At 48.8% G+C, this 13,849-nt stretch overlaps 1 protein-coding gene across 2 annotated transcripts in view; it reads right to left on the reverse strand.

Annotated features, from left to right (window-relative positions):
* The window catches only part of HOMER2 (homer scaffold protein 2), a 70,655-nt gene extending 62,057 nt beyond the window's left edge, over positions 1-8,598 (reverse strand). For both annotated transcript variants that reach the window (XM_058542548.1, XM_058542546.1), the window contains exon 1: positions 8,369-8,598. In XM_058542548.1, coding sequence (XP_058398531.1) covers positions 8,369-8,373 — 5 coding nt within the window. In that variant the 5' untranslated portion in view covers positions 8,374-8,598. The remainder of the gene's footprint in view (positions 1-8,368) is intronic.
* Between the last annotated feature and the right edge of the window lie 5,251 nt (positions 8,599-13,849).

Here is a 13,849-nt window from a genome sequence, read left to right on the forward strand (position 1 = left end):
CCAACTCTCCTATTCTCCATTTATCTGAACAACTTCAATTAAAAGCTTTTCCAATTAAAGATCCCAAAAGAGATCCAATGCCCAGGCAGTGGGGTCTGCAAGATACCTCACTAATTGGGTCCCTCTGGACACCCCCACCCCACGACCCACAGATGAGATTCCCCCCAAGAGCTGAAGGAGGACAAAGGGCTCATGGGCTTGGCCAGTCCCTCACTGGAGGAGCCTGCCAGAGCCCCTCCAGTAGCTGGGACCCAGCCTCAGTTCTGCCCTCCTTTGGCTGGGAGGCACCTGTAAGATAAACGGTTTCTTAACGCACGGCTCTCAGGCTAACCGCTTTGGCTGGTGGCGATGCCTTATGCTAAGCTTTTCTGCACGGGGTGGGGACACCACAGTCCCCAGTTCCTCAGAGGAATAATAATAAGACTATCAACCAGGCTTGTGAATAAAAACGTTTTTTAAAAAATCTCTCTAGTCGTTGACAAATGTCTAAATGTGTTCCCCACAGCATATTTTTATGCTAACAAGCTAATTTGAAATATAATTTAAATAAATTCTACCAGAATGATACCATATGACTAACAGCCCCCGGTGGCAGAACTACTGGAGACTTCATCGTACATTCAGCAGAGGCTTCCAACCTGACACTCTTCCCACACAAAGCGAACCCGCTAGGAAACCGGATCATGATGCCAGTGCTCACCTCCAAACCTATAAATACAACTCGGGGGCAGCCTGCATGCGCAAATACCTCGAAATGCAGACACATAACAAGCAGAGCTTAGAGACCAGTGTACCAAAACCAACGCAAATTAGAAGCTTTTTGCCCCATTTCCTTACCACGCTTCTTTGTGCTCAATTTATTTTCACACTGGAAAAAAAACAAAGTCTAACTCTCAAGCCCTAGAAGGTGAGGACTTGCAACATCTGAGATTTCTAATATTCTGAAAAATGCTTTTTCTCTATTGTAAATCTGTTTTTGACTGCTGTTCACTTCAACTTTTGACAAAGGTGAAGGAAGTTTTTCTTTTCAAATGGAAAAGGAGCTCCCATCCCCACTCCATGTACCAAAGGGAAGCCTTTTTCCAAAGGTTTCAGATGCTGATGCTGCCTGAAGTGACATGTCACAGAATTTATCCAGGTGTTCTTTTTTTTAATCGCTTTACAGCTAAAGCAGGAAATATGACATCCTTCTTGTATATATGTCCCTGCTAATCCTCTCGCCAAGGGAATTCTGTGAAGGAGGGGGTGTGATCCCCACCAGATAAAGGGCTTTGAAGCAGAAGGGGTGCTCAGGTGTGGGCACGGGTGCTTTCTGCTGGCAGAGACGCTCCTCATCCAGGTCTTAAAGCAGAATCACCCTGCCCTGATACTGCCAAACAAGCAGAAACAACCTGAGCAGCTGGGTCCTGGTCCACGAACCACCCTTAGCAACCACGATGAATCCTTGACGTTCATACGAAGATTCACTAAGGAGCAGTGACTCACCCAAAATTACACAGTCACTGCAAATTACCCAATTTTAATTGTGATCTTGGTCTCCTCCACCATTTCTTTCCTTCAGTAATTCATCTAAAGCAAACAACAGCTTTAATGGATTGTCAACATGTCTTTTTAATTTTTTTAAGTGTACCCTGGCTTGTTCTAGAAAGGATTTAAGCAGGTTTACAAAGATGTATAAAATTCAGCAAAACGACAGATTAGAAGCAGGCATGGATTTAAATGATGATGTATATTTATAGTTATTGGCATGGAAAGATGTCCACTCAAGGCATTTTAAATTGAAAAACTTATGTTACAAAATAGATGTATATGATTCCATTTTGTTAAAAGTACATTTGCTCTATGCAGACACATAACTAGACACAGAGACATACATACATGGGAAAAATCTGCAAAGACAGACATCCAATCGCTGATGGAGGTTATCCCTCAGACGTGGGACAAGTAATTTTCACTTCCTTCTTTATGCTGTTATTTTTTAGTATGAACATGTAATATTTTCATAATTAGAAAAAAAGCAAAGCTATTTTCACTTTGTTCAAAAACAAAAGGAGTGGTAGATGAGAAGGGGTGAAGGCGAACAAGGGCAGGGCCACAAAACTGAGCAAGGCGTAAAGGTGGGGACGAGGTCTGCTCAATTTGCCAACGGTGACCACACATTTGACTCCAAGTTCCCCAGGGGCCGTTACAGAGCAGAAACCTAACAATTTACACAAATCATTGAGCCCATTAGACAAAAATAAACCACCTGCTCTGCTCTGGGTCCTCCTTCAGGGGACCGTGTACAAGCAGCAAATGTGCCCTTGACTCCATCCTAAAACGCTCAAGGCCAGGAGATTCAGGGCTATTTCCAATAACAATGATGGCATCGCCCCAAAGTAAAAGTCAGCCCAAAGAGAGTACTGATTCATTCCTATTCACTCATTCACTCAATGCACGTCTATTTAGTGCCCACCCCATTCCAAGGACAGTGTATTTTTCCCACTCAGACACTAAAGGAGATGACTGTCCAGATAATGAGGGTGATCCTACATGCTAACAGCCCCCCAGCATCTCCCCATGGTGTACTGGGGCATCTTTCCCAAGTTCCCCAAATAGATGGGCACCCCCACCACCTCTGACACCCCATGGATTATAACATTTTGTTTAAACTCACAGCATTTCACACATAAAGCTGGTACTTGTGATGTGGCTTATCTCCCTTTCTGAAACATAACCTCCACAAGGGCAGCAACTAACCAGCAGGGCTGCTCATCTTGGATCCCCGACAGCAGTCACCAGTCACCTTACAGATGAAGGGACTGAATGAACCTTAGAAAGTGACGTTTAAAAAACCTCAACAAGACCAAGAGAAGACAAATTCACCTAAATATATCTGAAAGACTGTATCTACTTTAGTCAACACAAACCCCAAAGAAAAGTTCGTAATTTGTAAGAACTACGTAGTTTAGTGTGATTCAGGAGGGATGGAAAATTAAAGAAGGAATGAACATCAAAAGAAAGTTAATCAGTATAGATTACCGAAAGAAGGCTCAAGGTTTTAGATAACCAAGATTGTGGCATCCACACATTGCAACGTAATCTTGGCTGAACAAAATAAATGAGTGTAAACTGAAGCCAAACAGAAATACAGTAGATCTTGTTTGTAAACACTGACAAAATCAGCTAAAAGTCACAACAGCAGACAAGCTGGCTTTTCTATTAGCCTTTTGCAGGCGAGTAAAAGGATAATTTACAACCCCAATACTCAGATGACAGCCAAGGGCCAGAATATTAACCCAAGTCACAATAAAAGCTAAATGGCTTGCTTTAGCATTAAAAGAAACCTGCATCCAAAGGTAATTCTTTCTCTCTTGGCCCTTGCCACTCTCAGTTAAGCAAGATATATAGAAGGCAATCCAAAAATTACCACAACTTCCAGGCCAGCATCCAAGCAAGGCTGCCCACCCCATTCAAGCACTCACTCAATCAAAAAACATTTGTTGGGGGCCTATTAGGGGCCAGACACTGTGCTAGGTGTTGGGATGCACTGGTGACAAAGGTGAGACCTATCCTTGTGGGATGCCCCTGGGGAAGACAGATTATAAATAAGTAAACAAAGCCCAGTGATTGCAGGAGTGCTGTGGTGAGCAAGTGAGGGAAACAGAGGTGTGGCTATGTCAGTGAGTAGGGGGGGTAGTCAGGAAGGACTCTGAGCAGGTGACCTTGATGTCGAAATCCAAAAGATGAGAAGGAGGAAGGTATCTGCAGAGCCAGGGCAAGAGCATTCCAGGCAGAGGGAACTGCAAGTTCAAAGACCCCCCGGCAGGGCAAGAAAAAGAAGAGGCTCGTGTCAGCAGACGGCAGTGAGGGACGGGCAGAATGGCTGGCAGAGCTGGAGGCAGGGCACAGGCCAGCCCCTGCTGGGTGTTTAAGGCAGAGAGCGATGTGATCTGATTTGCAATTTTGAAGCTGGTCACTTGGGCTCCCATGTGGAGAATGGTGACACCCTAGAGTGGAAGCTGGGGGCCTGTTTGGAAGTTAGTCTAGGAAGGAGGTGACAGTGGGCAGGACTAGAGTGGGAGCTCTATGATTATGGGGAGAGGTGAATGCACTCCAGATACGTCCCAGAAGTAGAACCCACAGGACCCACTGACAGCCTGGACGTGGGAGGGGAAGGTGTGTTGGTTCGTAAACTGTCCCCCTTACACGGAGGGCAAGGAGAGACCACAGAGAGAGGCAGACCACTCCAGATGGGAAGGTGGCAGGTTTAATGAACAAGGGAACTTACTTATGAGGTTTGTCTTGGGTGGCTGCAAGACGAGTAGATCTCCACACCCACCTGCCAGAATCAAAAGTTTATATAGAGGCCTTGACTGGGTTCAGTCACGTATTCAGTCCAGATGGCCTCAACAACACCTTACTCTCTCAAGGCTATGTCCTTGGAACAGTTCCCACATGGGAACAGTGGGCAGAAAGTACATTCCAAGGACAGAGGGGGAAGTGAGAAGCCTCTGATTGCTCGGGTCAAGCTCACGGGTCAACCAGCAGTAACGTCCTCTCGATGACCTCCTCCAACAGGGAGAGAAGAATCAAGGATGACTCTTAGCAAGTGAGTGGACAGAGGGGCCGCTGACTGGAATGGGGAAGACGGAGGGAAGGAGTGAAATGGAGGGAATATCAAGACCTCCATGCACGGACAAGAGTCAGAAGCCCTGAGAAAGAGCTATGTTAAGAAATAAAACACGGGAGTCACCAGCATATAGATGGTATTTAAAGCCATGGGTAGGGGCTGGGGGTGAGGAGGTGGATGGGATAACATTATCTAGCAAGAGTATTGACAGCAAAAACGAACCAGGACTAGTCCCTAAGCAACCTCATCATTCAGAGGTTAGGCAGAGGAGCAACCAGCAGAGACTGAAAAGGAATCATCAGGAAGGTGAGAGGAAAACCAGAAGAGTGTGGAGGCAAGAAGCTGGGAGAGAGTTGTTTCAAGGAGGAGGGAGCGGCTGTCGGTGAGGACCACTGTGAGAGGTGAATGAAGACAAGGGAAGAGATCTGGCAACGCGCAGGTCATCGGTGACCCTGGCAGCTTCCGTGGAGAGGTGGGGGCAGAAGATAGACTGCAGAGTGTGGAGGGTGAACAAGGCACCCACAGGCAAAGGAAATGAATGGACACAGTGGGCTTGGATATTTTGAGATATTTTTGAGATATTTTTCAGGTGAAGGGGAGCAAAGAAGTGGAACAGAAGCAGGAGAGGGATGTAAGATGAGAGACACTAGAGCTGTGCTGTCCCATGAGGCAGCCACTAGTCACATGTGACTATTCAAATGTAAACTGAATCAAAAATTCAGGGCCTCAGTCACTGTGGCCACATTTCAAGTGCCCAAGAGCCACATGTGGCCAGTGGCAACCATATCAGACCTTGCAGACATAGAACATTCCCATCAGCACAGAAAGTTCCATTAGACAGCACTGAACTAAAGTATGTTCGCGTACTAACGGGAAAGACCCTGGAGAGAGAGGGAGGTGAAAGGAGAAATGCTCCCTGACAAGGTGAGAAGAGATGGAATAGACAGTCCCCCAGAAGGGGCGGGCCTCTGGTAGGACAAGAGGAGGGACTGGCCATCCAGTGAAATAGGTGGGAAGGGAAATGCAGGGGCAGCTGCAAGCTGAACGGTAAGCATGGTGGGGAGGTGAGGCGGGCCTTGGTCTGTGGCTCCTCTCTTGTCAATGAAAACGGAGGCAAAGTGTATGTGGGGAGGAGAGAGAGGTCTGAGGAGGGGAGAAGTTACAAAACAGCTGCCTTGGGGAGTGAGAACACGAACGTACTGGGGAAACCACACACAACGCAAAGCACTTCGCAGAAGAGAAGCGGGAACGAGCAGTGAACGTCTGAATGAGGAAAAGCATCTCAAGTGGGGAGAGGTCAGCTCAGATTTTCTTTTCTTAAATCCTGATCATGTCTACACAGCAGAGCGATTACAAAGCTGTAGGACCACAGTGAGGTTTTCTACTGGCTGCCCTTTCTTGGTTCTTCCCCTCCATCCTACTTAACTCTCGGGAAGGATGACATTGGTTCTATTTTCCGGTAAAACGGCTCCCTCCACCCTCCTCTGTCTGAACTGCTTATCCAGCACTTAGCATCATCTCAATTTACAACCATGGTTTGTATGTTCACATAAATTATAGAAGAAGTGGATATATTAAAAATGACAGAAGTAGGTAGGAGTTACAAACCAGCCCTTACCTACAAAAGTGAGTAATAGACATTTATTGGATGATGTTAAAATTACATGCAAGACAGGGGCCGGCCCGGTGGCGCAAGCGGTTAAGTGCGCGCGCTCCGCTGCGGCGGCCCGGGGTTCGCTGGTTCGGATCCCGGGCGCGCACCGACGCACTGCTTGGTAAGCCATGCTGTGGCGGCATCCCATATAAAGTGGAGGAAGATGGGCACCGATGTTAGCCCAGGGCCGTCTTCCTCAGCAAAAAAAAAAAAAAGAGGAGGATTGGCGGATGTTAGCTCAGGGCTGATCTCCTCACAAAAAAAAAAAAAAAAAAAATTACATGCAAGACATATTCCATGTTTAAATAAAATCCCCAAGCTACTCCTCCCGGCTTCTCCACAAACAAAAATTATTTTCTGACATTTTCTTCAAGCTTTAATGAGTAAACATTCTCATTTCCACAGAGCTATTTGATGGCAACCACAGTCGGAGTTTCAATATTTGTTTTTGATCATGCAAATGTGTTGGGTTGGTCTTGTGTTGGCTGGGGAAAGGGGGCTGCAGAGAGAGTTAAAATTACCAGATCCCTTTTATCTTCCATCTTGAGACCTACATTTGCCAACTCCTTCTTCCTGTACATATCTTTTTTTAAAGAATGAAATCTGAGAGCCTCAAAGGTTCCCACTGCTCAAAGAGCAGCCCTTTCATAATCTACCAAGGGGTCACTGGAATGTTACAGAAAACTGCTTCCCAGCCAGGGTGCCTCTGGTAAGATCACCCACAACTTCTGTATGTGTGAAATCTCCTGGATGGGCATCGACATCTTAAGCAAATCTCCTGGCCCACTCTGTCCCCTGACCTGCTCTTGTTGGCCCAGAGCCCTCACACTTCCCTTTCTCAAAATTCCTCTTGGTCTGCCTCTGATTCCTCCAAACACTTTGCAGACCTGATAGATAAGGCTCATGGGTAAAATGACCCCAGAAACTTAGGTGGAGTCATGCACAATAAAGCCACTGACCCATGGTAGCTGGGTCAGGCCACCAGGACAACCTTGCCCCTTTCCACTCCTCACCAGTCCCAAACAGGAAAGCAAGATCTCTAGACCCACCAAGCAGAGGTCTTTGGGTCATGAGAAGGACGCTGAGCTCAGCAGCAGAGGACACAGAGATTCAGGAACTCTGGTTCTTACCCAGCCACCCCATCCCCCAGGCCCACTGCTCGGCTGGGGCTTCCCCTCTGCCTACGCACAGCGTGCCCCCCTTCTACAAGCGCTCATCAGCTTCCCAACCTGGGGGAAGTCACTGAACCACTTCAGGCCTCAGTTTCCTCATCTGTAAAATGGGCACAATAACCGTTCCCTGAATAGGGACGGGCACATCATCAACAACGTGTGCTCACATCGGTGAGCAGACTTGAGGAGTTAACTGTGTTATTAGTACAGTGGCTCCCTGACTCACAGAGCCTACTGATCACAAAGACGCCAAGGAGAAATCAATCCTGCTTTTTAAATTACTTTATATACTCAGAAGCATTAGTCACTTCGACAGAGTATTTCAACTTCTCTCCTGAGCATCCACTCAGTTGTTTCAAAGACTGAAGCCTCACCTAGGCTCCTTACAGACATCCAGCATCCTCAGCCATCTCAAAGCAGACTCAAAGTCCACTATTCCTATGCTGGGGGTTTATTATTATTTGCCGTGCTCCTTTTCCAGGAAAACTTCGATTTCCATTTTGTTTGCAATAAATCCAATCGTGGAGAACGACCAACTGCTTCTTACACTCACAAACACAGGCCCTGGAGTTGATCGCGCCCGGGAGCGAGGCGACGGCGGAATGGCCGAAGCACGGAGGCCGGCCAGGGCGCCTGTCCCTGCCCGGTGCCCCCTCGCCCGAAGGGCTCAGAGGGGAAGGGCCACTGGACGCGGAGCCGCAAGTTGGCGCCCAGGCCGGGGCGCCCCTGCCCGGTGTCCGCGCGCCGGGGCGGAGGGTGCGGTGTCGGGCGGCCCCAGGTTCTCCGGAGCCGGCTGCGCGCTCGCTCCAGGCTCCAGGCGCGGGCAGCGAGAGCCAGCCGGCCCGGGGGCTCCGAGCCCGGGGACGCGAATCGCGGCCCCGCAGCCCCTCCGGGGAGCGCGCAGGGCGCGCGCGGCGCGGGCTCACTCACCCCATCTCCGGCGCTGCTCCGGGGGCCGCTCCGACCGGGCCTCTCGCGCTCGCTCTGCGCCCGCTCCGCAGCCGCTCCCCGCGCGGCACATGCGGCGGCCCGTGCGCGCCCGGCTCAGCCCCGGCGCCGCTCCATTCCGCGGGCTGCGCGGGGCCGCTGCCGCCGCCGCCAGGCGCGGGCGGGCGGGGGCTGGGCCGCCGGGGGCTGCGCCGCCGCGCTCGGGCGGCGCCCGCCCCGCCCGCTCCCCCTCCCGCCTCCTTACGTAACCTCGTGGCCCCCGGGCCGCCGCGCCGAGCCAGGGAGTGGGGGGCGCTGCCGCGCGGTCGCCGCCTTCCTCCCGGGCAGCGCCGTTCTTTTCGCGATCCGGCGTTGGCGCGCCCCGCCCCGCGCCCACCTGGGGGCTTGGCGCAGTGTCGCGGGCGAGCGTCGCCAGCTGTACTGAGAGCCCCACTCCTAGCTGGAAGGGACTTTGGGACTCTATCCTTAGTTTGCAGATGAGGGAACTGAGGCCCGGGGAGGGGAAGTGATTTGCCCAAGGTCACACATTCAGATCAGAGGTCAGGTATTCAGAATCTGAGATGGGCACGGCCATGCACCTCCTTGAAGCCCTACTTCCTCTGTCTTTCCAGTGCCAGGTTGGGTGGCTCAGGATTTTGGAAGCCAGTGTGGCAGGGAGGATCCTACACTGGCAGCAGGTGCTCTGGGCTCTTCCCTGGGTAAAGATGGGATGGGGGCTCCCAGCTAGAGGATAATTGCTTTTAAGGAGGCTTAATCAAGCTTGGCTTTATTCTTTTTTTTTTTTTTAATAATTTTATTTATTTATTTTTCCCCCAAAGCCCCAGTAGATAGTTGTCTGTCGTAGCTGCACATCCTTCTAGTTGCTGTATGTGGGACACGGCCTCAGCATGGCCCGAGAAGCGGTGCTTCCGTGCGCGCCCACGCCCCGGCCGAACCCAGGCCGCCAGCAGCGGAGCGCGCGCACTTAACCGCTAAACCACCGGGCGGCCCAAGCTTGGCTTTATTCTTAAAGTGAGGGAAATTGAGATGGCAAAACTGGAACTGAGAAGAAGAGCAGTATCTTCAACCCCCTTTTCACATAACAGGTCCTGACTCCCCATTAAAGGCTGGCATTGGGACTAACCTAACCTTCATGGCCCCTCTGGGCCTTCCATAGTATCACCTTTTGCTGAGAACACACTATCCACATGAACCTGGCATCTCAGGACAGTAAAAACTCACAGAACAAGCAGATGGAGCAGGGCCACCACCCAAACCCTACCCTCATCTCTCCTGGAACCACAACTTCTCTTGCTAACTAACCCCCAAAGTCTTCTCAGAGGGGCACCTACCCCCTTCTAATCTGTGCTTCACACTGTGGTCAGGAATTTTCTCAATTACAAATCTGATCATATCACTCTTCTTAAAATCCTTCAGTAGCTTCCTTCCCACTGTCCTTGGGACGAAGACCAAGTTACCAAACATGCCTTCAAGGCATTGCACCTCCACTGCCCTCTCCAGCCTTTTGTCCTCTCATTCTCTCCCTTGGTTTTTGAACTGTAACCAACTGGCCATCCTTTCAGCCCCAGGATCTTTGCACATGCTGTTCCCTCAGTATGGAAAGATTTCCTCCTCTCCTGTCCCTGTTTCCCCAACTGCCTTGTCAAGTCAATTCCTACTCATTCTTCAGATCTCAGTTAAACTGTCACTTCCAGGACCAGCCTAGTGGTGTAGTGGTTATGTTTGTGCCCCCTGCCTTGGCGGGCTGGGGTTCAGAGGTTCAGAACCCCAGGCACAGACCGATGCACCACTCATCAAGCCATGCTGTGGCAGGCGTCCCACATACAAAATAGAGGAAGATGGGCACGGATGTTAGCTCAGGACCAATCTTCCTCAGCAAAAAGAGGAAGATTGGCAATGGATGTTAGTTCAGGGCCGATCTTCCTCAGCAAAAAAAAAAAAAAAACACCATCACTTCTTTGTGAAAGCTTTACCTAACACTCCAGACAAGACTGTGAACTCCTGTACTTTTTCTTCATTGCACTTATCCTTTGTATTATCTATTTGTGAAATTACTGGCTTATTATCTGTCTCCCAGGCACATCTGCAAACACAGTGAAGCCATGTCTTTTGCTCATCATGGTATCTCCAGTGCCCAGAACTGGGCCTGAAAGTCCTCCATAAATATTTGTTGAATGAATGAATAAGCAAATAGGCCAGGCCACAGATGCACAAAATTGGCCAGGGTCTGTAAGCACAGGGAGTCTGTTTAGAGCCAGGGCTGGAAAAGCACTTGGTCCTGGAGGAAACATCCAACACAAGCTGAATTCCAAAGACGGAGGCCTGGGGTGGGGGTTCCCTAGCAGTGTCAAAGAGAGAAGTCTGCAGAAAGGAAATGAATGGCAGGAGCTGGCTCAGCTGGAGCAGGGGTACCAGAAAACAGACTCATGCTGCATGGGGCCCAGTAATGCCCCAAACCCTGAATGGGAGTTTCCTTTGTTCCACTGACCGAAAGGGCACACCCGCGTTACCCTGGGTAGATGCAGCGAGGCCAAGCAGGTGGGGCCGGTGAAGCACTTGGGCTGCTTCACAGTCAGCAGGAAGCAGGGCAATGCTGCAAGTGTGGGTCCATGTGAGGTTAATACTCCGTGACTGAAGCGGCTGTCGCTCTGGGTACAGACTCTCGCCCTGGGGTAAGGAGCGGGAAGGGTGGATCAGACAAGATTTGGAAATGGATGCCTCTCCTATCCTCCAACTTTGGGCTGCCACCCTGTGAGGAGTGGCCTCCACTCCTGTCCCTCAAACCCAAGTCTAGGTCAGGTCCTGCCTCTCAGGAGCTTTCCCAGACACCCAGAGCCTTCTCTAAGCTTCCAGGGTTGTCCTTACAGGCAGGATTTTGTCATCTTGGAATCTTACCTAGAGAGGGTCTATTTAATTTCTCTATCAGTGCCTCCCCCCATTGAAGCCAATACAGTCACTCTTTTTCTGTGGAAAACCTTCCATCAACATGGTCTCCATGGCCTCAGTTGTCAAGGGACATGACTGGTGATGTCTCTTCTTTCAAGAGGCCTGGGATGAAGGGGAGAGAGATTTTGTGCTGCGGGGGTCTGAGGCAAGGCCCAGAAGCATCTTTTTAGGCCAAGAGACTTGAATATCCTAGGCTGAACAAGAGGACCCAGTGAGTGGGGGCAAGGCTGAAGATGTGAGAAAGAAGGGGAGGTTCCGGCGGGAGAGCTGGCCTTGAGAGGGGAGGAGGGTCCAGAGGGGAGGGTGAGAGGCTAAGGGAACACTTGCCGGGTGGGCTACTTTTCCTAAAGGAAGCAAGCACAGCTCCCGAATGTGCACGAGAGAGAGGAGGTGGGGCGGAAGCCAAATTTGAAACAACAGCCCGGGGAAAATAAAAACGGGTGTTTGGATAGATCCAGAGTTGGGAATGAGCAGGGCAGAGATGCCCCAGAAGTCTGGGAGGCCAGACCTTGACCAGCACACACTCAGGGACCGGAATTCCTGCCATTCTATGTGGGCAGCAGAGGCTTCCAGAATCTGATCACCAGGCACAGACAGTCAGTCTGAGGAACATTCTAACCCCAGCACCTCTAACCGGAGCAGATCAGATAACCATGGGTGGCTCACCAGAGAGCTGTATAAGCCTGAGAAACTAAGGAAACAGGGAGCAGGTCCACAGGTAACCTTCCTCTGTATTGTCAACTAATTCTCCCAAGCATCCTGGGCAGAAAAGTGCTGTGCACCCCCTGTGCCTAAGAGGTCCACATCTCTGACTTCTCTCAAAGGCTAGCTCCTGGAGAAATGGCTGACTTTAGTCTGGGGCAGGGAAAATACAAATGAGCCTAGAGCATCTTGTAGTATCAGAAAGCAAGGAAGGGCTCAAAAGAAACAAAAGGATAGGGGCATGTTGAAGGGACACAGGAGACAACTGAAAGCTCCCAATGGCCAAAGCTGGGACAATTTGAACAACAAAATAAATAACATTGCACAGGATAATAATGCAAAATATAAAATAAATACACATGAGTCCATACTGATATAAATTATTAAATAAGTGGAGAAGACACAAACCTTCCCTACACAAGAATTCCAAATCATACAGGTAGACACTCCCCGCTCCAGGAGGTGGAGATTAACACCCTTTACTTTCCCACCCCCTTGAGAGTAGGCTAGTCTTAGTGTCTTGGCGATTTGCTTCTAAAGAACAGAGTACGGGAAGGGAAAAATAGGAACTTTACAGTGGAGAAACCTGGCAGATGCTACCTTGACCAACTGGTCAAGGTCAACATCACCAGTGAGAAGCGATGTTGATATCGTGGACCCTCTCACAGGATATGATGAGAAGTGTACTTCACTTGTGATGTTTTTCCCCTGAACCCATAACCCCAGTGTAATCATGAGAAACACACCAGACAAATCCACATTTAGGAACATTCTACAAAACACCCATCAGTACTCCTCCGAACTGTCAAGGTCATGAAAAACACAGAAAGACTGAAGAACTGTCACAGACCAGAGGAGACCAAGGAGACATGATGACTAAATGCATATGGGATCCTGGATCAGATCCCGGAAGAGGAAGAGGAAAAACTGGTGAAATCCAAATAGAGTCTGGGGTGCGGTTAATAGTAACGTACCAGTGTCGGCCCCTTACTTATGCCACGTGTTCGTGTCACGTAAGATGTTAACAGTGGGGGAAACTCGGTGAGGGGTATATGAGAACTCTCTGTATTATCTTTGCAACTTTTCTGTAAATCTAAAATTGTTCCAAAATAAAAAGTTTATTAAAAAAGAAAGTAGCCTCAAGAGTCTCTTGTCCACTAAACCCTCCAAGCAATCCAGTCACTGGCCATGATGGAAAGGCGAGCATGTGGAACGCTGAATGAGTAACTCATCAGGTGATACCTGGGACTTGACATTGTATGTGTAACTCCAAAAGTGAGCCAATGAAATTGTGCTTCTCAATTTTTTTAACTGCAACCCACAGTAAGAAATATATTTTACACTGCAACCCTGTACATACTTCATCTACAGTTACAGCTACATAAAATGGAAACAAAAGTTATATATATTAGTGAAAGTTATGCAAAACAATTCTTATCCTCTCACCTATAATGCATGCAGACATTTTCCATTCTGTTGTATTTTTAAAAGCAGTGCTGCACTGCACAACCCACTAAATTGATTTCAAAACCTGGAATCTATGTTTTTTTCTATCAATAGCAAAATTAGGCTCACCATGTACATGTATAATGTTATTAGTGTGTTCAGATTTCTGATATTGCTGATCCAGGGACTTTGAACATTTTTTTCTTCTAACCATAAAAGTTTAGTTGTCTCAATTGCCATGAAACAAATGTCTTACTAAAGCCATTAATTAAACAGATAACCATCAGGTATAATGCAGCTATTAGATTATATTTGTGAAAACTATATAGTAACATAGAAAAATATTTATTCTTTCAACAAATATCGATC

Source organism: Diceros bicornis, chromosome 5 (genome assembly GCF_020826845.1).
Source record: "Diceros bicornis minor isolate mBicDic1 chromosome 5, mDicBic1.mat.cur, whole genome shotgun sequence".
NCBI lineage: Eukaryota > Metazoa > Chordata > Mammalia > Perissodactyla > Rhinocerotidae > Diceros > Diceros bicornis.